Genomic DNA, 25,727 nt, shown 5'->3' on the forward strand with positions numbered 1-25,727 from the left:
GTTATATCTGAGAAATAGCGATAACAAACCCTCACTGTCAAAATCGTAGATGGCTGCCTGTCGGCCATTTTGTTTATCTGATCAGTCTCATGATCAGTCTCAAAAGTAGACATAAACAAAAAAAGACAACGCGGAACTTGCATATAGAATTTGAGAAAGAACCCTCCAGTACTTTCTGGGAAATAGCACAAACAAACCTTAACTTTCAAAATCCAAGATTTGTTTATCCGATCAGTCTCATAAGAGACTGCACAACTACAGACCAAGGGGAACCTACATGTCAAATTTGAGATAGATCTCTCCAGTCCTTATTGAGAAATAGCTATTACAAACATTCACTGTCAAAATTCAAGATGGTTGCCTGTTGGCCATTTTGTTTATCTGATCAGTCTCAAAAGTGATGATGCCCAAGTAGGGACCAAGGGGAACTTATATAAAATTTGAGAAAGATCCCTCCAGTGCTTCCTAAGAAATAGCTATTACAAACATTCACTGTCAAAATTCAAGATGGTTGCCTGTTGGCCATTTTGTTTATCTGATCAGTCTCAAAAGTGATGATGCCCAAGTAGGGACCAAGGGGAACTTATATAAAATTTGAGAAAGATCCCTCCAGTGCTTCCTAAGAAATAGCTATTACAAACATTCACTGTCAAAATTCAAGATGGTTGCCTGTTGGCCATTTTGTTTATCTGATCAGTCTCAAAAGTGATGATGCCCAAGTAGGGACCAAGGGGAACTTATATAAAATTTGAGAAAGATCCCTCCAGTGCTTCCTAAGAAATAGCTATTACAAACATTCACTGTCAAAATTCAAGATGGTTGCCTGTTGGCCATTTTGTTTATCTGATCAGTCTCAAAAGTGATGATGCCCAAGTAGGGACCAAGGGGAACTTATATAAAATTTGAGAAAGATCCCTCCAGTGCTTCCTAAGAAATAGCTATTACAAACATTCACTGTCAAAATTCAAGATGGTTGCCTGTTGGCCATTTTGTTTATCTGATCAGTCTCAAAAGTGATGATGCCCAAGTAGGGACCAAGGGGAACTTATATAAAATTTGAGAAAGATCCCTCCAGTGCTTCCTAAGAAATAGCTATTACAAACATTCACTGTCAAAATTCAAGATGGTTGCCTGTTGGCCATTTTGTTTATCTGATCAGTCTCAAAAGTGATGATGCCCAAGTAGGGACCAAGGGGAACTTATATAAAATTTGAGAAAGATCCCTCCAGTGCTTCCTAAGAAATAGCTATTACAAACATTCACTGTCAAAATTCAAGATGGCTGCCTGTCGGACATTTTGTTTATCTGATCATACAGACCAAAGGGACCCTACATGTAAAATTTCAGAAAGATCTCTCCAGTACTTATTGAGAAATACCGATGACAAACCTACTGTCAAAATCCAAGATGGCTGCCTGCTGGCTATTTTGTTTATCTGATCAGTCTCCAAAGTAAAACTGCACAAGGAGGGAACAAGGGGAACCTGCTAATAAACACAATTAGGGACCAAGGGGAACCTACATATCAAATTTGAGATATATCCCTATGGTACTTCTTTAGGAAATATCGATAACAAGAATTGTTTAAGGACGGATGAGGGATGGATGACAGACGGATGGACAAAGGACCACGGGCGCAGGGCGATTTGAAAAGCCCACCATCAGATGATGGTGGGCTAAAAATCGGGTAATTGGGCAGTGTCTGTAGGTATGGAATTCCAGGTGACAATGGTGCAGTGGGAGAAGGAAATTATATTTTTACTGAATAGCGATGCAGGGGTGATTTGTTGAAGTTCTGCAACCTCTTCAACCTCGGCAACTTTTACTTGGTTTTTAAGAATTAATTCCTTTACAATAAACAATCACTATTTCTTTGAAGTCCTGTAGTATATGTACTTACCGGTCACGCAACGATCTCCAATAAATTCACCGTCGTATGCCAGAACTGTCGCAGCACTTGCATCTGATGCTTTTATATATACCCTCCCAAAGTACACATTGTCCAGCTCCAATAACACTTCTTTTATGTCAACACCTATAATAAGGCAAAAAAAAAGAAAAGAGAATGACTTGCAATTAGACCCTGAAAGATACGTTCATAGATCTAGAGACTCGAAGAAGTTTGAAGCATTTAACAGATGATATATTGTATCTTGGGAAACTTTCACCGTAAATTAACTATCGTCTTTTTTGCCTTTCACAAGAAGGACAAATCCATCATTTACAATAAACATTAATAAACAAAATACTAAACATAGTTTTCAAAACAGATGGAGAAAATAGATTTTACTGTCGTAGGGCAAAAGTTTGAATATTGGTCAAAGTCCTTTACTTGAATAATTTTAGGACAAAACATCATTACAATGAACGTTGGTAAACAAAATAATAAACGTGGTTGTCAAAAGTGAAGGAGAATATTGACTTTACCGTCGTAAAGCAATGTTGTTCATGTTATCCAAAAAAGACCCAAAAAAACTCAACCCTGAAAACTGATATTTGAGATTGATGCAAACCGTTATTGACAATCTCACATTCTTATTTAAATGTCAAATGTAACAGAAGTGTAATATCTCCCTATGTGTGTATGCCTGCGTGTGTGCTTGAGATGTATTGTGTTCTGTTTGTAGTGGGACCGTGCTTCCAACGGCATCATTTATAGTGCCACCGGGGTGTCACTTGAATTCTACAGTACAGAAAACATAACATCAACGCCTGCGTGGAAGGCCGGAGTGTTAACCACTCGACCAATCTGCCCACAATCCACTTATGATTATATATTAAAAATTAAATAATGATAAAGTTAAGAGAAAAACTACATTGTACTGCCGTCTTACCAGCGAAGAATTTTCTAACATCTTCTTCGGTTGTTGTCAAGTCCACAGGTTCTATCTTGAAGTACAAAAACTGAAAATGGAAATAAACAAGAGGTTCAAGGGCCTTAGCGGTCACTTATATTGTATGGAGTTATATCATAGGTACTGGTAGCTTTATTTTATTGTTTAGATGTGATGTGGAAATCAGCATGTAAACTTAGTGAAATACAATACTTGTCATGTCATCAAAGGATAAGAATTTGAAAATATTGGTAAATGTTCCCTTTGGGGCCCGCTCTAGCCACTGGGGATGGGGCAGGAATCCCAATTTTACAAAGTAAAACTCTCATTCACCAAAGATGATTCTGACCAAGTTTGAGTAATTTTCTGCTGAAAATGGATAAAATATACCCAAAAGTGTTATTTCCCTATATAAACATTTTTTTTGAAATATTGGTTAATTTTCCCTTTGGGGCCCCGCCCTGGCCCCTAGGGTTGGGATAGGAATTTCAATTTTACAATTTGAAGCCATCTTCCTCCAAGGATAATTCTCACCAAATGAAAATTATTTCCTACAGAAAGTGTTATTTCCCTATATAAACTATAGTAAACTTTACCCCCTCCCCAAGGGAAAACGAATAGCTGGGAGGTTCTGAAATTTACAATTTCAGTGAAGCCCCTGATGATCTTTCTTTCCATGCAGAGAAAATGACTGTAGCACCTCTGAGCCTGGAGAAGAAGATTTTTGAAATGTTGGTTAATTTTCCCTTTGGGGCCACGCCCTGGAATCTCAATTTTACAATTTGAAAACATCTTCCTCCAAAGATAATTCTCACCAAGTAAAAATAATTTCCTACAGAATGTTGTCAAAATATACCCAAAAGTGTTATTTCCCTATATAAACTATAGTAAACTTTACCCCCTCCCCAAGGGAGAACGAATAGCTTGGGGGTCCTGAAATTTACAATTTAAGTTAAGCCCCTGATGATCTTTCTTTCCATGCAGAGAAAATGACTGTAGCACCTCTGAGCCTGGAGAAGAAGATTTTTGAAATATTGGTTAATTTTCCCTTTGGGGCGTCCTGGCCCCAGGGGTTGGAGTAGGAATCCCAATTTTACAATTTTATAGCCCCATCTACCAATGATGGTTCTGACCAAGTTTGAAAAAATTCCATCCACTGGTTCTTGAGAATATACCTTTCAGTTCTTCAGAAGAAGTTGTTCTAAGCGTTAGACATATCTGCCTCATGTGACCTTAAAAGAAGGTCAAGGTCATTTTCATCCTCAAACTTTGTCGGGCTCTATCCTAGGAAGCCATCAATCAAATATAAAGATTNTGACCCCTGTGACCTTGAAAGTAGGTCAAACTAGTTTTCATTCTCAAACTTTGTTGGGCTCTATCCCAGGAAGCCACCAGCCAAATATAAAGATTCTATACCTTTCAGTTCTTCAGAAGAAGTCGTTTGAAGTTTTTGAATATTTGACCCCTGTGACCTTGAAAGTACGTCAAATTAATTTTTATTCTCAAACTTTGTTGGGCTCTATCCCAAGAAGCCACCAGCCAAATATACAGATTCTATACCTTTCAGTTCTTCAGAAGAAGTTGTTTGAAGTGTTTGACACATTTTACCCTTATGACCTTGAAAGTAGGTCAAGGTCATTTTCATTCTCAAACTTTGTTAAGCTCCATCCCTGGAAGCCATCAGCCAAATATAAAGATTCTATACATTTTAATTCTTCAGAAGAAGTCGTTTGAAGTTTTTGACATATTTGACCCCTGTGACCTTGAAAGTAGGTCAAGGTCATTTTCGTTCTCAAAATGTGTAGGGCTTTGATCAACAAAGCTTTCAGCCAAATATCATAACTCTAGGCCTGTCCGTTCTTAAGAAGAAGTTGTTTAAAGGAAAAGTTGACGGACGAGGACGGACGGACGACGGACGACGCTCCATGACATAAGCTCACTTTCCCTTCGGGCAGGTGAGCTAAAAAAACCATAGCAAACAGTCAAGTATGGCGAGTACAATTTTACTGACAATACAAGATAACCACTGTGAATAATTTTGAAAGGAGCGATTTCCGATTAAACTAAAAGCAAAATTTTTGAATAAAATTTGAAGAGAAAAAGATCACACAATTCATAGCTGCTGGAACCATGGCTCAACTCGGATGAATTTTATTTTATTTTTTAAATTTTAGATATGTCCTTAATTTTCGATTATTAGACCATATGTCAAAAAAAATGAAATTGATCAAATAATCCGTAATCGATTTTTTTTAAAGTACAAATTGATCAGACAGTTCCTGCAGCTAAACAACCCATTGATACAATATATGATTACCTGACTGGGACATATTTGAGCTTCCTGTAATTCTTTTTCTCTGCAACAGAAATGGAACGTCAAATATGAGATTATGCTTACTGACCTTCATTTTCACTAGTACAGTACAAAGCAAACAATTATTCTTTGCAATCTGGTCCTTTAATTATGGGGTTGAAAGTCATATTTGTAGCTACAATTTGTTCTGGCTTAGAGGTAATTCCCCTGTCAAGTTTTTCATGGCCCTTAATTTCTGAATACCACCATTGATATAGTGTATAGGCTTTCCAAGGTAAAGGAGCCTATAAAGTTCAACTGTAAACCTTAGTTAACTTCATTCACCCCTGAAGACACATTTGAACTCGTCCAATTCAATGGTTGGAATAGTTCATTATGAAATTTCAGGGGTGAATGAGTTAAGAAATGAGGAAAAAAAATTGTTCTAATAAAAAGCAAATTTTCTACGAATTTCTTTTTTGCTGATTCATATTTGGTGATTTCTATTTTATGAATTGAGGAATAAGTTCCTGGATTTGAATAATTGTGGTGTTTCGTTTTGGTCCCGATTATAGAGGAAAGCACTGACCCAACATACTTTACTATAGTAACCTCACCCACACATGTCATCATACTAACATGCATCATATACCAGCTTATTTTGATAATACAGGTCTCATTTCCTTTAAAAATGCCAAAGGAGAAATACTGATATATTTGTTTTTAATGTTAACATTTACCTTTGGAGTTCATCAATCATTTGTCTGTTATCATCATTTAGTTCTTTCTCCACTGAAAAAGATTATAAAAAATAAATTATGATTGAAAATATATAAATAATAAACCACTATATTTTTAGTAATTGATATTTTAACAGATGTATATTTATTTTTTTAATGCCTCCACTAGGAGTCGAACCTGGGACCTCTGGGTTACTAGTCTTACACTCTACCCAATGAGCTAAAGAGAAATTCTCCTTAGCTGAGCCGGTAGGAAGCAGCTTGTATTTTACCAGGATGACATGCTCCCCCTCAAGGAAAGAGCTCATCCCGAGTTTTCCAGGGTTCATAGCGATTCCTTTGCAAGTATCGCTAAGTACTTTGTCAATATTTCCTGGGTTCCTAAGTGGGCACCAATGTAACAGAGGTCGTTATTTTTTTAATGCCTCTGCTAGAAGTGGAACTGGAGACCTATGGTTTATAAGTGTTATGATTCTAATTACCTATGTTCAACCGAACAAAAAGCATTTATCATATAAATCTCAACACCTATGTATGGGAGTGGCCTTCGACGGTCAACCATTTTCGAATTCCTTTGTTGAATTCAAATTGAACTTTGTTCCCGGCTTTCTTAAATTTCACTGTAGAATCTTCTTTAAGCTTTTTTGTAGCTTTCTCTGACGATATCTCATTAGCCTGATTAATATCGCGTTTGAAATTCACCAACTGTGTACTGAGGTAATTCTTGAATAAATCAAAAGTTTCTTTAACTGTATCGTGTGTATCGCCGCCTACAGCTTCGTTAGCTTCGAATTCATTACCGTCAACGGCTGGGACGTCGCTCTCGCTCATTATCTATGATATAATTTCTTTTAGTGCATAGATAAACCGTGAAGACTCGAATGACTATGTTATCCTCAAACTACCTTTATAACTCGATAGACACCTGTGTCGCACCTGCAACACGTGCAGTTACACGTTACCCGTCCCGCCTCACGCGGCTACCTGTGTCACCTTGGCCTCAAATCCGGACACTAGTACACCTGTACTACCTGCACTACATACATGACGGTATACCGTGAATATAGTTAATACATTTACGCTCTACGGAATGAGCTAGAGAAATTCTCCCTAGCCCTGTCAGTAGGTAGCGGCAAGTATTTTACCAGGCTGACAATATGGACAAATTCTTTGGTTTTAATTCCTTGGTCATCTTACTTAAAATAAAATTGTTACTTGTGGTTGTGTGATATGAAAAAAAAGGAAGTACATTTCACTTAAAACTTCTTTCTGATTGTAGATTGGATTCTACAAGATGGTGTTGGAGAGTAACAGATATTTATATAAAGCCAAAAAAAAAAACCAACATTAAAATGATAAAATAATCTTGCAATGAAGTCAATTTTACCTACTAAAGGGGGAATACATCAACTGCAGTCAAAGGATAAGAATAACAGCTAAGTTTGAACAAAATATAAACCAAACACGGAGAAAGAAGGGAGAAAATGGAACCTGAAGGAAACAAAATTCACAATTTTGATAAAGCACCTTTGGACCTTTGGAATAGCTAGATGTTGCTGGTATTGTACATGTATTACATGGTTAGTCAGGGGTTATACTTATATGCAATTTGACAAAATCCTGTCATTCTACAGGAAAAGGAGGATTTTGAAGAAATTGCTATGTTTCGCCTATTGGGCCCCATCCTCTGCCCCCAAGCGGTCAGACACATCGTTGATGCAAAATTGGTTCCTCTTCATATAAGGATGCTTCACACCGAAGAAGGATTTTAAAGAATTTGCTATTTTTCCCTATTGGGCCCTGGCCCTGCCCCTCAGGCCCCTGGGGGGCAAGACCCATCATTTATACAAAGTTGGTTCCCCTTCACCCAAGGATGCTCCACACCAAATATGGACCAAATCCTTTCATTCCTACAGAAAAAGAAGGATTTTAAAGAATTTGCTATATTTCCCCTATTTGGCCCCACACCTCAGGCCTCTGGGGGCCCAGACCCACCGTTTATGCGAAATTGGTTCCCCTTCACCCAAGAATGCTTCACACCACATATGGATCAAATCCTTTCATTCCTACAAAAGAAGGATTTCAAAGAATAATTTGCTATATTTCCCCTATTTGGCCCTGCCCCTCACGCCCCTGGGGGGCAAGACCCACCGTTTATACAAAATTGGTTTCTCTTCACCAAAGGATGCTTCATACCAAATATGGACCAAATCCTTTCATTCCTACAAAAGAAGAAGGATTTTAAAGAAGAATTTGCTATATTTCCCCTATTAGGCCCCGCCACTCAGACCCCTGGGGGGCTACTCCCATAACATGAGAGGCCGCTGGTCGGCCTTTTTTCAATCGGATATGATTTTGCCGACTGCGACGCGGCGCCTGTCAAAAGTTTTTTGCCGTGTAAAACCTCTAACATTGTTGGAGTACCTGGGGGGCCAGACCCACCATTTATACAAAATTGGTTCTTCTTCACCAAAGGATGCTCCACACCAAATATTGTTAAAATCCGCTCAGTGGTTCATGACTGGTAGTGTAAAGTTGACAGACGACGCGCCTTTATAGAAGCTCACCGGTCCTTCGGACCAGGTGAGCTACACAAATGCTGGTTTCAAATTTTGCACTAAGTGACCCCTATGAGTTCCCCTAAGGGAGTCCCTATGAGCCCCCATCAGGGGGTCAGACCCTCCTTGATTGTTAATTCTGATCCTCATCATCAAAGCATTATTCTATGAAAAGATAGTGAAAAGCTATGTATAAGTTTCACAGAAGAAGTCTAATGAAGGTTTTGTACTCTGTGACCCCTTATGACCCCACCCCTCAGCCCCCTGGGGGGAGGGGGTGTAGTCCCATCTTGAGTATTGATTCTGATTTGCACTTCCGACTGATTATTACTACTAAGTTTCATCAAAATCTGACCGACAGTTTATGAGGAGAAGTCGTAAAATGTGATTATTTATACATGACGGATAAAAGACAATCGCAACAAAAAAAAATTTCATCAAAGTTATATTTGACCTTTAACCTCTGCAACCTTCCTTCTTGACCTTTATAATTAAGTTCCCTAACATTAAACAAATTGATATGTATTATTATTTCTAATTATAGTCCTTTGAATGTATACTTACCACTTATAGTTTGTTCCCCCCAAAATGCTTTATCTTTTGCTAGAGCTTCGAATTCTGGAACATTGTTTTCTGGTACTTTTACGAAAACCATTTTAGTCCCACCATGATCGTAAAACTGAAATAATACTTCTTCAATATCAATACCTGAAACAATGCAAAATTGACAAGTAGAATGACATGCAATGAACACCCTTAAAATACATAATCAACAACAGTGCTGTAAGTGTGAAATTTCAACGGGGCTAGACCGTGATTCAAACCCTGAATCTGAAATTGTTATACTGTCGCTCTCTCAGGCTGAGCTACCTGGTCCTCATTTATATATTCAACACGACAATTGAGGGGCGGTTACTGTTTATAGGAAAAACCAAAATACAGTGGGACAGGGACCGTTAAGCATTCAATACATAATATTTTGACCTTTTTGACCTTGAGTACATGTAAAAGAAATTGGACAAATATGTGTCACCCTTTAATCCCTGCTACATGTTATCCTTGATGACCTAGTACCAGAGTTCTTTTGAAATTTTTGATGATTGTAAATCCTGTGATTTTCATTAAGAGTCAATGCAAGGTAATTCATAAATGTAGCGGAACTGGACTGGGAGGATCGTCAACAATTAGGAAGCTCATCAATTGGTAGAGCATCCGTCTAGACTTTGAAGGGTCCCAGGTTCAAATCCCAGTTCGGCTGTACATTTCCTCACTCCTATTACAAAATTGGCATGCCTGCAAACCCTTTTTGCTCCAAGCATTAGGTGAATGCTTGCCAGGGGGATACTCGAACATGGGGCGTAATTATGAGTATAGTTGTGTCTTCAGGGACGAAGACTTAAAAAAAACAGGTGAGAGGAAAGTAGCAGAACTGGAATTTTCCTATCAACAGCGATCAAGGTAGCTCAGTTAGGAGAGCATCCTCCTAGAGTTCATCCTTGATACTCCAGGGGTTACGCTCAATTTTGCTCTTTGCACCCCTGGAATATGTCATAGCAAAATCAAAGGCACACAACTAGCTATTTGATCGGTGTCAGATAAAAAAAACACCTGACTAATCACTAGGCTGATACCTGTCCATTGAAGATTACAGAGGAGCGATGCCAGACTTCAAAGTCAGTAAGTTTTACTGTTACTGAGGGAGAGATTTGTTTGATGTACATCAAAGGATCAAACTTGTCTTCTCGTCTCATCGACAAGGTGGCGTACACTGAACCTTCATTTTTGCTATGACATATTCCAGGGGTGTTTTAGAAAATAATGTTTATAAAACAGGACCCCTTTGCCAAAGAATGAACTGCATCAAATCTGGTTGAAACTCCTTCATTGGTACAGAAGGAGAAGATTTTTCAACATTTATCTCTATTTCCTTAATTGGGCTCAAACCCCTCTGCCCCTAGAGGAACCACACCACACCCTCTGTTTATACAAAAATGAATCCCTTTTACCCAAAGATGCTCCAGACCAATTCTGTAAAACTCCTCTGAGCTGTTCAGGACTTGAGTTATAGAAAATTAAGGCACAAAGTGATGCAGAACACCCCCCCCCCCCCTCTAGCAGCCCTGTCTATGACAAATTTTGTTTTTCTTCACAAAATTTTGCAGGACATAAACTATGGATGCTACATCAATAATCCTATTGCCTGTCTCCTCAAAATGTATCCACTCTTTTGCCCATTTCTGGTCCCTAAAGAAGGACAGCACTTCACCCTTTGCATTTCTAATTCCCCATTACCTAGGAATAATTACCTAGGAATACTTTCTAAGAAGTTTGATTGAAATCTATCAAGTGGTTATTGAGAGGAATTGATATAAAGAAAACATATGAGGATGATGGATTAAAAGCGGATCACAAATGTTCACATGGCCCTTTTGGCCAGATGAGCTAAACAAGAGGCCCATGGGCCTTAACGGTTACCTGATATATTTATACAGAGAGTTGATTTTTGTTTTTAACAATAAACATGAACAGAAATATTATTCAAAGTGACAAAAAAAAATAAAACCACCTTATTCAATATCTAGCATGCAGATTTAAGACTGAAAAGTATTTGAAACTAGCACCTCTGATTCTAAACAAGGAAAATGAAGAAATTTTGTTTTAGCACACAGACTCCATTGGGCCCCACCCTACAGCCCTTGGGGGAGGGATGGCTCAAAATTTACAGAGTATCAAACTGTCAACTTAGGGTTATAATTCCAATCAAGTTATCAACATGTAATATTCAAAGTATCATTTGCCATTATAAACCATAACAAATTTTGCCCCCCCCCTCCTTCCCCAGGGGGAAACGCGAGACCCCAGGGTCATGAAATTCACAATTTTGGTAAAGTTCCTTAAGACCCTTCCATCTATGAAGAGTATTTGATTCTACCATATCTGCATCTTGGGAAGAAGATTTTTGAAATTTCAGTCAATTCAACCCTTTTTGACCCCACCCATCAGCCCAAGGAGGTCAGTCAGGGCTGATATGTGCATACCATCAAACTGCTACCCAATACTGATAATGCTAACTCAAATTGAATTACTTCCAATGGCAATTAAATAAATGTTAGTCTAAAATGTGATTTCCCTATGTAAACTAAAGTTTACCCCCTCCCCAGGGGGAAACGTGAGACCCCAGGGTCATAAAATTCACAAGTTTGGTAAAGCACCTTAAGACTCTTCTATCTATGAAGAGTATTTGATTCTACCATATCTGGGTCTTGAGAAGAAGATTTTTGAAATTTTAGTCAATTTTACCCTTTTTGGCCCCGCCCCTCAGGCCCCTGGGGGCTGGGGACCATATAATTCATAATTTTAGTTGACCTTTGGCCATGGAAGGTTTCTGTGAAATTTCATTGAAATTGGTTTCGGGGTTTTTGAGAAGAAGTCGAAAATGTAAATTGTTTACAGAAGCACGACGGACGACGACGGACTTTGTCTCAGGTGACCTAAAAATTGACCGACAGATGACAGACAGACAGCCAACTAAGCGCACAATAGCATAAGCACACCAGTCCTTTGAACCAAGTGAGCTTAAAACAGTCTATAATTCATTCACCCATGAAAACACATTTGAACTCCTTCAATTCAAAGGTTGGATTAGTTCATTATGAAATTTCAGGGGTGAACTAGTTAATACAAAATACAACATCAACGTCCCCATGTACTCCATCTTATAGTTAAAATTATGAAGACATAGGCTCAATTGGTAAAGAGAAAGACTGAATGATGTCTTACCAGTAAAAAATCCTCTAATGTCTTCTTCAGTTGCATTTGAGGGCACACTCTCCAATTTTAGAAACACTGACTGTTAAATAAAAATAAAAATGTTAAGCATATACTTGACTTCAGCATTTTACTATTACACTAGTACTATATGTAGTGTCCTGCAGTATAGCCACTTGTAACCTTACGATGCCCTTAAGGCTTTGTCGTTAGTATGCCTCTTATACATGTACATGGGGCAAACATTTAGTCAGTTTAAACAAAATTAAATAATACCTTAAAGTCTGTTTGAATTTTTTTTTAATTTATCTGCTAAAAATAACTTAGTATTGAACAATCTTCGTCAACATCGGCAAACATCATAACATCCAGACATGGTAAGTACACTTTTAATGAGCATACGGGGCAACAATATATATACATGTACAGTAAAACCCTGTTGTAATGCCACCCATTAAACCACCAAACCTGCATACCGCCATTAATTTACTCAGAATGGATTTCCCTTAACATTAATGCACCCGGTGTAACGCCAAACCTGCATACTGCCATCCGCCATCATATTCCCAAAACAAATGGTTAAAATCACACTATTTTAACCTCGCTAAATACTGCCAATTTGAGTCGAGTACAGGTGTATCCCGATGACAGGAAAGGAATGTTACCTGGTACGTACGAGTGTACATTGTATTGTTACACGTGATTGCCCATTGACCAGGTAATCAGGTCCATTTTGGTTATGGATATCACAGCTTACCAAATCGGAACGGGTAGTAGATTGTTTTATAAATTTACAACATTTAAATTTATTCCTTAGCCCAGTGTTGACTCATGCCAAATTTAGTCAAAATTCTTTTAGCTCTTCTTGGTAAGTAGTAGTATTCATAGGAAAAGGGGAAAAATTAACAGGTAGTCAGATGGATAATGATGACAAAGAAATGTAGCACAATGCCACATGTTCAGTTTGATTGTCTCAAAAAGTTTAAAATGTACTTCATCATTTGATGTACAGAAAGCTACCTACCTTTCTGTTATAAATTGATGCACAGAAACTTGCAGCAGGCAGGATATGTGGTTCAAGAGTCGTCTGTAGAAACCCAACTGATCTAAAACATTGCAAAGAATCCAAATGTTATGGTCATTTGGTCCTTGTTTCAATGACATTTAAATGTTCGCAATCTTGAGAAACTTGCATATATTTTTTTGTGAACTTGAAAGTATGCTCTACTGTTACTCGAGTTACATTTAAACATGATACACAGTATATGATTAGAATGAAAATTTTCTGTGTTGATAGTGACAATTCTGATGTTGTTGCTTTTTAATTTTGTAAAAAATAATTGGCATGTTGGCATGGACTAAAGGTGTCATAGCAACATTTTCAAATAAATGAAAAAAAACCAATATGGCTACCATGACTTCATAGGTCAAAAGTACAGCATTTATTCAATTATATCATTTGTAGATATTCTTCAGGCTAGCTTTTTCTCATGACATGTTTTCAGAGAAAAGGTCAAATTAAAAATTTGCTGTGGGGTCAGAGGTCACAAATTTTTTATTTACTTTTTTTTTCAACATTTTTGAAAAAAATGTTTTTCAGATATCAATTAAGAATACCACCACAATGAATTTAATGGGTGGTCTGGTGGTGCAGTGGATAGCACACTTGCCTTTCACCAATTAAGGCATCAGGGGTTTGATTACCCGATCTGATGTGAAAAGGTATTGGGTGATCACCTGTGAACAGTGTGGGTTTTCTCCAAGTTCTCTGGTTTCCTCCCACATTTAGACCCTCCGCACCCTAACATCTGGGCCAACAAGAGTGATTATATAAGTTGAAATAACTTGTTTCATAATTGTTGTAAAATAAATTAAGTTTATATTTAATTTGTTGTCTTCATTTTTTCTGTACCAATTTTAGAGGCCAACATTATGTTTAAACCGGTGTTTTTTTCCTGAAGTTTTACAGAGCAAATTTGATTCAAACTTAAGTACATGTACAAATGTTTCCTGACCTCCTTTAACTTAAAGTTTTAATAGTTATCAAAATGGTTAAAAACCAATATGGCTATCATGAGCTCTGATTGGTAAATCATGAAACAGCTATATATGGCTAATGCCTTAAGTCACAAAGTTCAAGAGGACATCTTTTAAAATCTCATCTCAACTTCTAGTTCCGATTTTTTTTATTCAATTTCGACTCAATCACCATAAAGATTCGATATATAAACATTTTAATGAATGACATACGGATCTGAATCGGTACCATCCGTCAACAGTTCGGGAAATAACAATTTTACCGAGGCCTAAGCTACTTCGTGAAAATAGGTTACGTACAAATGTATTGTAGTACTCAAAACAGTATTGTGACATTGCCATGATTCCGGTTTTAATTTTCCTTGATAAATTGCAGGTTTTTTTTTTAAATTGCATGTTTATTCTTAAATGTATTGTTTATTTATTTGTGAATGTATCGGGACAACAGTCAACGCAAAGAAATGGGAATGAAAAAGTATGTTCGTGAAAATAGGTGACGCGAGTATGAACAGATGAAACACAACCGATCAGGTGCGAGGTGATTCCTGGGGTTACCTTGCGATTTTTGATGCTTTCTCTGACTGTAGCAATACTCTACATCGTGGAATGAAAACAGATAGGCCTCTAGTGATCTTGTGAAAATTCATATCTGCTTTTTCGCCTCACTATAGGCCTACTCTGCAGCAAAAACTACGCAAACCACGTTTTTGACCTTGTTTACCTTAAGCTTACGTCTAAGTGATAAAGAAGCTTGATTTTGTGGTACGTCGTAAAGTCGGGAATGGACCAAAACAGAGCGGTGAGTCTGAAAGGGCCCGAGATGGAGTTTTAACTTTTGTTAATATGAGGTAAGTGTGACCTAAATAGCGGGCACACTTGAAAATTTTGCTTTCTATATAAGTTAACAGTTAAATTGTTTGTACTGTCAGTAGAGTAATAAATAACCAATCCTCACACATTTCAACGGATGTAACGATGGTGGGGGTGTTAGATATATAGGATCCCTATAGGCCTCATCCCTTCCCGACCCCTGCCAGCATGTTGGGATTTCTTTCAAAATATGTGTCCCAATATGTGATAGACAGGGGCAACTTCGGCCCATTTTTATTAAAGTCGTCCCGGCGTTCTGGACACCATGATAATTATTAAAATTAGTATGTATCTAAACATCCAACGTCGGATACCCACGGTTGATTTCGCTTCGGTACTCATGATCACTCATCACTCGTGTTCATTTACGGCGGATTTACGCCATTTAGAAGAATAATTGCATGCCTTTCATCAGGGACAGTATATGCCCCATTATACGTCCCTGCTTTCATATAATGATAACAAAAGCACACACATTTTCGTATTTGAACAACGCTTTGAAGAGTTTTTCATGTCGGATGATTCATAACCGAATGTGCCCGCCCTTCGGTAAGTTCGACCCACGTTGGAATCCGGAACATAATTATGACATCATAATTCGCGCATGCAAACGTCATATATCACGACTTCCCATGTATCGCACGCTCCGGTGTCATGGGCTGAACCTGCCCCCCAATTGATATCAATAAATATGAATAACATATATATAGTAATTCGAAACTTCGAAAGGCAATGCTAAGCTTTTATGTATAAGATCCTCAAAGTTATAAAAAAAATACTCATGACCTTAGATATCCGGAGTGGCCTGAGTTACTGGGGCCGAACTTACCCCGGCGCGGTCGTCTCCCTAACCCGCGGCCCGATATTGAACCCTCCCGTAATGGATCTGTCCTGGTTCGTTGCTTTCAAAGCACCTCAAAAATACTTGCAAGTCAAATATTGGCGATATTACAACACTCATCTAGATGTCATACACATGGGGATAAGTACCCAAAATCGATCTGACGTCCGTATTGAGATATTTTGAAACTCTATCTATTTTTCCTTCATCTTTCTTTACTTAGCCGTTGCGGTGATGCAAAACTCTGAACAAACATAGTTTATAGATTTTTTTGTAACTATATAGTTGTACCAAGGACTTAAATATCAATATAATCTAATTCTGTGGTTGTACTTACCCCATTCCATTCTTGAAGGGACATCACTTTTTGATTGAAATATTCTGATTTGTAAATCAGATTCTTTAAAGTGATGGTGACGTTTCACGCTGGGCAGTCGGAGCAATTGCAATGAAGCCAGTCAGCAGAGTCAGCAGACCTATATAGCTTATCTGTTTCTTTTCTTAAAAAGAACTGGACAACAAAATGAATGGCTTTGAATAACATGAGATCATGTATGATGGATATTTCAGAATTTTAAATGATCAAGCAACAGTTGTTAATAGCAATATCAGAAACATTCTTTTATTGATCTGCTAGATTGCCTCAAGAAATCGGAGGAAGTTTTCATTTCGGTGGCTGTATGAAGTCAAAAATAATTGTAAGCATAATCCTTCCTATTTGCCATCATCAGATGGTACCGTAAAGTATAAGAACGGAAATAAAAAAAAAATGATTTACACAAATATTTTTGGACTAGTATTTGTCGATCTTACTCGAGAATTGATACTAGTTTTAACAGTGATGTGTTGTTTGTAAATACACAATACATGATTACATTACGCAGTGCATATCATAGAGATTAACCTTGTATCCAGTTTAAAAAGACAAAGAGCATTCAAAGACAAAGACAAGAGAAATTGTTTTAAAGTTTTGAAGAACGGTCGAATAGCCAATAATGGATACATGATATCTTCCTATCCATGCTTATACTCTACTGTTTATTCAATGCTGCATTTCCACTGATTTTCATTCAATTATTCTGATGACAATAATAATCCTATTCCAAAAACATAGAAAAACACAATTATTAATGTACTGTAGGAGATTTTACTGCACATTTTTCTCTAAGATAATTTCGTAAGGTGAAGAAGCAAATGGCGCAGAAAAATGTGCCCTTTTTTCTGGAATGAAAATTCAGAAAGAAATGTCTTTGTATTTGATAATTGTGTTAAAATGACTTCAGAAGAACTTTTAAAAGGTTTGCTTGTTTTGGTTAGGTTTAATTTTGTTTAACGTCCTATTAACACATAAGGTCATTTAAGGACGTGCCTCCGTGTGTGTTGTAAATGCGTGCTTGCGTGTTTGTATGCAGGAGACATGGTATGCTGGTGTTCTTGCCTCCTTGTGATAGCGCGGATCTGATGCCAACTTTATAGTGTTATCTCACTGACTGCCATGACGAAGGCACCAAGCACAGCATTCCGCCCGGCCACATTATCATGACACCGGATGAACCAGTTGTTGCCATTCCTCTTAATGCTGAACGTTAAGCAGGGAATAAATCCTCCTTTCTGTAGAACTGAGAATTATTTCAATAGTTATTTTCCCTCAATGTGTAGAGAATATAACCTTCTGTCTGCTGAAACTTTAAATGCTACTTCCCTTCAACAATTAAAAAATTTCATCAAGTCTGATAATATGAACAACACTGAAGAAATTGCTAGCATATTTAAATACTATGGGTCAAGAAAATTCAATATCACAATTTGTCAGCTGAGAAATCATGCTAACAACCTAAATAGTGACTTATATATGGATCATCTGAATGACACACCAGCATGTACAAATGTAGATGTGGACATGAAAATGAAAATGCATTTCATTTTATATTTGAAAGCCCACTCTATAACACTTTAGAATGCAATTAGTAATACAAATTTCTCAATTTGGTATAACTGGTAATCATGAACATTTTAATCTTAAAACTCTATTAAAGGGATGCTTAATATGCAAATACTGAAAGTTGGAGAGGATAGAAATTTGAAATCAAATTTGTAGCATTCTATTTGATCACCCTACTTCTATATATCATCGTAATATATGCAGTCTGCAGTGATTATATAACGAGTGAAGTGGTGCCCACTGTTTTCGAAATAATTATCATTGATTTAACGATATGTTTCTACTTCTTTCTCATACTCTCGATCTATGCCATGTACATTTTGATAGAATACAAACGAATTTAATTTTTAATTGTTAAGATATGGTTTTAGTTTTATTGACAAAATAACATAATTTTAAGTTGGAAGATTTGAACATTTTTGTAGAAGTTAGGATATAACGATTGTAGCTAATGAACGAGAGAAAGCGACGGTTACGAATTCATTTGTTAGATGGAAGCGAGTGCAAGGAACGACAACTCTGAATGAAAATTGTTATGGATATGGTCGTCATATTTATTTTTCAGCACATAATTTGATCAGTGTATACGTAAGAACGTCTAATGGTCGGATACCTTCATCATCTGAACTGATTCCAAGAATCTTGATTGTGGCAGTAATATATGTATTATAAGGTTATCCCTGGTTCGAACAACTCCTACACCATTTTACCTTATAAGCTTATGATATGGTGTGGTGTCCGTCGTCTGTTAGGCTAGCTCGAGTTTCCTCTGGCCCTGACACCAGACTTAGACATTTTGACAGACAGATGTCTGGTGTCATCCTCAGCCTCGTCTGTCAGCTAGCCCGAGTTTCCTCTGGCCCTGACACCAGACTTAGACATGTTGACAGACAGATGTCTGGTGTCATCCTCAGCCTCGTCTGTCAGCTAGCTCGAGTTTCCTCTGGCCCTGACACCAGACTTAGACATGTTGACAGACAGATGTCTGGTGTCATCCTCAGCCTCGTCTGTCAATACTTACATTGTATACACTGTTTATATATTATCATATGGATGCTTACAGACGAGGCTCGTACCTGTGGCTCATATATCCTATTTAAGAGCGAGTGAGCTTATGGCATGGCGCAGCATCCGTCCATATGTCCGGCATGAATCGGCTTTTTTTTTAACAAAATTCAGGGTGACAGCTTTTAGCTTGTAGCATACTGGGATGAATGGCTATCATGTTTTACAAACATTTAAAGCTAGAGGAGTAAAATATATAAAATATTTTAACGGCTTTTGAATGCACATGTACTTAGCCAAACGCATGCTGGGATAAAGTATTGACAATATGTTGCTTCAAATAATTACCTCGTCCCACTCTTAGAGTTGGGGGTGTAAAATATGTAAACATCTTTTTATAAGACAATTGAATATCTACCATGCCAAGCATTGCGATATTTGGCATGTAACACGCTGCAGAGAAGGGCTATCAAGTTTGTCAAAAACGAAATTAAGGAGATGCCACTGTATAAACGTAAAACCACGGTGCCGTGGGACAGGGATCCTGAATTGCTGGTGTTTATAGAAAGTTGTTAACTTAGTTGATACAGAAACAATAATTATATTCATTCATATAATTAACTTTTTGGTCCCTAGCATCACCGATGAGTCCTAGAAGGACGGAGCCACTCTATGCGCAAGCATTTTATCTATTTTGGGCATAGTTCTAGTGTGTCAAATTGAAAAATAAACTGCAATCACATGTGTGTTGCGTTCATCTCTGGTAGACGTACTCTGCTGGTGGATTTCTTAATTTCCGATATTTCCAGTAACCTTGATAGCCAGTTATCTCTTTAAAGCAGTGTCACGGTTCATGATGATATACACGTTTTACTCGTTATGAATTTGAAATGAATCGGTACGCCTCTAAGTTTTGAAGTTCTATAATTAAGGGTGAATACGCACCTCCCCTTCAGTTTCAACAGTACTTTAGACCAGATTTCTACTTTTTTTGCCGACGAAACAGCTGTATGACGCAGCGTAGTTTTCTTGCATCCTGTATCTAATAAAAAAAAACTTCAAATGTGCAATCATGTGTGTTTGTCTTATGTTAATCTTTGCCGTGTTAGTTTGAAAATATGTTTAGAATAAAACCAAGCAAAAAGATAAATTGCTAGTACAATTGCAATTTTATTTTATTTTCCTTTATGGTTTATGTGACATTCCTGTTCAGTGGCATCGGCACCTAGTCCGTCATGTGCAGGAGAACGTTTGCGTGTCCGTCCCAGCAGTGTGGGACGTTGTCACACGAGATGATGTTGATTTGGTTATGGTTGTGTGCGTCTCGCTGTAGCTGCAGTGTATGGCTGTGTTCGTTGTCGTTGGTGGTAATGGCCATGACCTTACTGTTGCGTTGGAGCATCGACCAGTCATGCGCGTCAACGTAGACGTCATGTTGGTGAAGACCGGGAGGGGTCTTATGGGTGAACGTTGTGGTGAAATGCTGAAGGCTATCATCTGGGTTGTGTGTCTGAACGTTGTGTGACCCGAATGGAGGAGATTCGAAGAATTTCAGATTTTTTGGTATGTCGAGTATCATTTCCTTTAAGGCATCAACTTCTTTATACATTGGACTCCCCTCATGATGAGATGGGGCAACAGGATACCGGGTTCGAATCTTTCCAACCCCATCAATTTCTGGAAGCATGATGCGCGTGCCTGACGGTTTGACGATCTTCACGTGCCCGTGCTTGTCAAGAACTCCAACCACGTCCTTTGCTGTGTCTGCGGGATCCCGTCCGACCTCGTTGCTCTTGAAGAAATCGTTAGGTGTGTAGTAGTAGTAAGATCTGCTTGTCCCGTTGAAAGCCGTTGTGGCGTTTGTACCTCCGGTCCTCCCGTTTTTTGGCGGAACATTGTTATCAGTATGAAAAACGAGACCGTAGGGATTCCACGTGTACAGGGGTGTCATCCAGATGATCTCCAGTGGTACAGCGTAGGAGTAGCGGACGGTGTGATTGTTACAGGTCACATCCCCCACACTGGCGTTGAACTGACAGGATGTCACAGTCATTGGGGCTACTCGTGGTTGAGTTGTTTCAGCTACCCAAAGATTTTCGTCTGAGAATCCCTTATAATAGATGTGATCTCCCTGCGCGTTAGGAAGTTTGGAGTCAGTAAGGTGATGGTAGTAGGCAGCGTTTTGTGGGCTTTTGCCACTGTTGAGCATATTGTATTCCGTCTGTCCAAAAGCATCGTCCGTCAGGGTATGATGGTAGTTGTCTTTGCCCGGAATCTCATTCATTATACTGTCGAGAAGTTCCACTCCGGTATATTCGAGGTTAAGAGTACTAGAAGCCTGATTTGTACTGTTATACCGGTTAAAGCTACGAGGAGTAAGTCGATATCGAGCGGTTCTCGCATGGTTTGCTTTTTCAAAGGAGTACCTATGGGCCATCCGGATACCTAGATCGTCAATAAGAGCTAAACTACTGAGCCCCATTCTGGTACGGATAGGGTGGCAAATTATCCTATAATTCCACTGCGCATAAACCGGATTTCCGTTAACGACATCTGTAATTGTTGTTGGAAGAAAGCTGTAGTTTTCGAAGTTGCTTTTCCCACCAGTGTAGGATGTGAATCGAACCTTCTCCAGGAGATCGAACCAACTGGACGCATCCAAGAAATGACGGTCGCTGTGAAATGGTTCACTGATGGATTTCGTGTCCGTGGTCCAGGCGCCTTCAACATAACACATTACCGGCTTGAAGTAGTTAGCGTAATCATGGCGGATAGACGAGTTCTGCTCCTTAAAGGCTCTGAAGTACTCACGCATTTCCTTGATCTGGTCTGGCACGCTATGCTTTGCCATAACTGATGGCGGAACTTCCGGGAACGGTAAATCTTGAAGAAGATGGAATTTAGTGCTATTTTCACTTGGCATGCGAAGTTTGTAATCGTTGTGTCTTGTCCTGAACTCTAATCCATTCATAACAGCACTGAACTCACCCATACCAACGGTCCGGTCGTAGTTCGTATGGTCGTGGATAGACAACATCGATCCCATGTTGAATGTGTCTCCAAAGTAGGCTCTTGTTCCTTTATGTGTGCCTCTGATCTGCTTCACCCCTGAATTTCCGTCGGACCGGATCCTCTCTTCAATGACCAACTGTTGAAGCATCAGATGTCTGGCGAGCTCTTCGATGTCCTTGACAAGCTTGTCTATCTCTGCCTGGTGGACGGCTGCGGTAACAGCGAGCAGGCTGAGCAACAACAGGGACAGCATACACTGCAAACATACAAAGGAATCCGATCACAAACAAAAATTTAGAAATTCATCTTAGTTTGTAGATTAATAAGAGATGAAATGTAAGTACTGTAAAACGCTGAAAAGGGAATCCTTGCTTTATTGCCTACTTTTCATACGTTTTGATCTAGAAGGCACATGACAATATTCTATACGTGGTAGCCTCGTGGAAGTGAAACATGATTATTTGTTTTCCAGAAATTAATCATGTTTCACAAGAGCGACGCCAGAGTGAAACATGATTAATCGAGGGAACAAAGAAGCGAGTTAACCTATCGCACGGGCATTATTTATTTCATTTTTCCGACGTAGAACAATACAATCAATTGAGATGATCAGCCTTCCGCGCCATTTTTATCGTCTCCTTCAGTCATTCGAAACGAAGTGCGTCGCCTCTTGCTAACTTTTTCTACACAGTCTCCGAAAATATGTTTGCGAAACTCGAGTGCGTGAGGACAACATGTTTATTTATTACATCGTCGCGTGATCAATATAATCCAATCAGACACGTTATTATTTAGATGAGGTCTATTCTTTTTTATATAGACCTCATCTAAATAGGTGAGATAAAGTGCTTTTTAAAAATGAAAACCGATATCCCAAATTCACCATAAAATTGGGCGGCATGTCCTGTCTTACGAACACCATTGTTTGTATCGATCATGTCACTGCTCATCCTCGATAATCCAGGGGTTACGCTCACGTTTGCTCTCTGCGCCCCTGGAATATGTCATAGCAAAATTGAAGGCACGAAGATAGCTGTTTGATTGGTTTCAGGTGAAAAAAACTGACCAATCGCTAGGCTGATACCTGTCCTTTGAAGATTACAAAGGAGCGACACCCGATTTCAAAGCCTGTCAATGTTTACCGTTACGTGATCGATTCTTTTGATGTACATCAAATGATCGAACTGGTCTTTTTGTCTCATCAACAACGTGGCGCACACTGAGCCTTCAATTTTGCTATGACATATTCCAGGTTTGCAGAGAGCGAAAGTAATCGTAACCCCTGGATTATCGAGGATGCGTAAACCCTGGATATCGAGGATGGTTATTTCTTGAAATATCATTAAAATTACTTAAACAATAGATTCTTTACCAACTGTCGGTATTGTCCGCATCTTGCCACATCGCCTACTTCCAGCTATATATGTCCGTATCCTATCTGGGCCTTGTCTTAGCTAAACAAAATATTATTCCCGGGTCCGCTTCGAAGTTTGATATTTGATCGTCTACACAAGCAAACTAATGTTTGGGATAAAATTAATGAAGGCCTATACATCATCATAAAAAACTTTTTTTTTTCTTTTTTTTTTTACAACATGAATGTTTTCATATCAGACTCCATAGTGTGTCTCTCGACCTATTTCAGTCCCGTAAACCTTCGGCGATAGTTTGGGCCGATCTGGGTCTTACATGAAAACAGTCAGATAATAACCTCTCAAGTATTTCAGCTATCGCTATAATATCAATGTGAAATAACCTATGGATACCAATCAAAATCGGTCGACATCGCCCGCTCCCGGATATATCTACCCGTATCATTTTGCATTAGTAGCTAAGCCAAATTTTCAGTTCGGATCCGCTTCGAAATTTAGAATGATAATTGTTTTTGTCGTCTGCGAGAAACATGAATGGAGAAAACAATTAATCCTAGCGAACAGAATTATGGAATTAGACAGTTTAACCATATAGACAAAAGAAAGGAAGAAAACGGAAATAAAACAAAATCTAATCCAGGGTTTATATGAAACGACAGTGGCAATCGATGTATTCTGCTTGTTTAAAGTTGTGTTTGTAATGCATAGCATTCTTTTTCAATTATATTTTTCGACATCGGTCAATTTCGCGGTATTCAATCACAAAGAAAACTATACTTTTTTTTCTTGAAGCGTTAAATTATTTTAACGATGCGCACGTATAGCTGGATATGGCTTTGCGGCACCCGATGGAAACACAAGAAAAGACTTGAACCGTTTCGCTATTCTTCTATCCGTTGCAAATTCATTATTTGGTTTAAATTTTCAAAGATGATTAATTTAATATCGTTAATATCGCTATTTTATTAATAGGATCTTCCTCTATGATAAAGGGAGGAGAGGGAGGGGGGGGGGGGGATTCTTTATACTCCATCTTTATAACAGCGTGTCTTATTGAATAATATTAATCACATGACGGGACAATATAACATCACATCGATATCACGTTCTCGAGTTTCCTCGATATTATTTCCTCTCTAGAAAAGGGCTACAAAAACAATTTCCTAGGAACTGAAAAAGACGAAAGTAATGACGTGTCCACCTGACCATTTTTCGCTGTTTTTTCTTTGTCGTATTATTTCTGCATAATGAAAGTAATGCATTTTGTCTAACCCAGGGCTTGCGTTAAGTCGAGGGTAACAAATTCAAGAATTTTACCCCGAGGTTTGACATTTCTGATTTACCTTCTCCCTACGAGATGATTCTTTTTCTTAAAAAAAACCACCCAAGAAACGGATTTTTTTTATATCCTTATTTGCTCATGGCATTACCCGCGACAACTGATTGTGACGACATGTTTGATTGTTTTCTTGATGTCATAGTATTTTTTCTTTCCACGTGATTTCTTTCATACAATAGGGGATAATTGAGAAATCATGAATAGGTAAAACACGATGCAGTCCTGTAAATGAGGGAGAAAATATAATACAGCTTTAGGTTGATTTATCGCTGAATTATCAGAACGTTACACGTTAACATAAAGACCTTATATATTTGTCTAATTTACGCGGGTTATTGACAAGATCGCTAAACTTGTTAACGTGCCTAGATACCCCCCCCCCCCCCCCCCGAACTTTGAACGATCAGAAAGCACGTGTAAAAGGCATGTCATTTCAAACACATTTTGTATTTTGTAATTTGGTGATTTTCGGGGAAATATTCTATAAAACAGTAATTTGCCGGGTATATTTCGTTTTTTAAGTTTAGTCTCATATACATTTACCCTTTCTTAGGTTTCTGCACAGGTCTATGATATATCATGACAAAATCGTTGGCAGGCAGTTAGCTATTTGATTGAAATCGCTATACTGATACGTGTGCTTTAAATATTTCAAGGGAGCCAAGCCATATGTTAAAACCGGTGATTTTACCATTTCGCTGCCACGCGATTCTTTTGATATTTGGTCATAACATGTTCCAGGAAATAGAGAAACTTAGTGAACGAGACCCCTGGAATTTCGAGTAAGACGCTTACCTTGCACGTCGTCATCTTGACGGCTAGCTGGTCCGCAATGTTTTCCACAATGATGATTCCAGAGCATACGCACCGACATATATACCACGTGTATCTGCGACAGGTGCATCCCGCAATCTAGCTTAGTATCTCCATGGATACAGATACTGATACCTCACCTCACTTGAGATATCTTGTCGAACGTTCGATACTAAATCGCACCAGCTGAAATCGTACAGGTAAAATTTGTGTTCTTATGCTCGAAAAAAAGGTACATAGGACCTGTATCATTTAAGACCCATGACATTGAAGCATGTAGTTTTTATCACTTGTTTCTCAGAT

General features: G+C 38.4%; 2 protein-coding genes across 2 annotated transcripts in view; both read right to left on the reverse strand.

Moving 5' to 3' along the window:
- The window catches only part of LOC110466718, a 28,625-nt gene extending 13,674 nt beyond the window's left edge, over positions 1-14,951 (reverse strand). The window contains exons 1-8 of the mRNA XM_021523427.1: positions 14,785-14,951; positions 13,217-13,298; positions 12,205-12,274; positions 8,989-9,132; positions 5,867-5,918; positions 5,151-5,190; positions 2,834-2,903; positions 1,900-2,034 (exon numbers count right to left, since the gene is read on the reverse strand). Of these exons, the coding sequence (XP_021379102.1) occupies positions 1,900-2,034; positions 2,834-2,903; positions 5,151-5,190; positions 5,867-5,918; positions 8,989-9,132; positions 12,205-12,274; positions 13,217-13,298; positions 14,785-14,876 (685 nt within the window). The 5' untranslated portion in view covers positions 14,877-14,951. The remainder of the gene's footprint in view (positions 1-1,899; positions 2,035-2,833; positions 2,904-5,150; positions 5,191-5,866; positions 5,919-8,988; positions 9,133-12,204; positions 12,275-13,216; positions 13,299-14,784) is intronic.
- A 5,092-nt stretch (positions 14,952-20,043) lies between these two features.
- On the reverse strand, positions 20,044-25,449 carry LOC110466724. Its single transcript, XM_021523436.1, has 2 exons — positions 25,407-25,449; positions 20,044-22,155 (listed from the first exon to the last, which is right to left on the reverse strand). The coding sequence occupies exons 1-2, from the start codon at positions 25,419-25,421 to the stop codon at positions 20,113-20,115; spliced, it is 2,058 nt and encodes a 685-aa protein (XP_021379111.1). The 5' UTR covers positions 25,422-25,449; the 3' UTR covers positions 20,044-20,112.
- Positions 25,450-25,727: the final 278 nt, after the last annotated feature.

Source organism: Mizuhopecten yessoensis, unplaced genomic scaffold, assembly GCF_002113885.1.
Source record: "Mizuhopecten yessoensis strain PY_sf001 unplaced genomic scaffold, ASM211388v2 scaffold11143, whole genome shotgun sequence".
Classification (NCBI taxonomy): domain Eukaryota; kingdom Metazoa; phylum Mollusca; class Bivalvia; order Pectinida; family Pectinidae; genus Mizuhopecten; species Mizuhopecten yessoensis.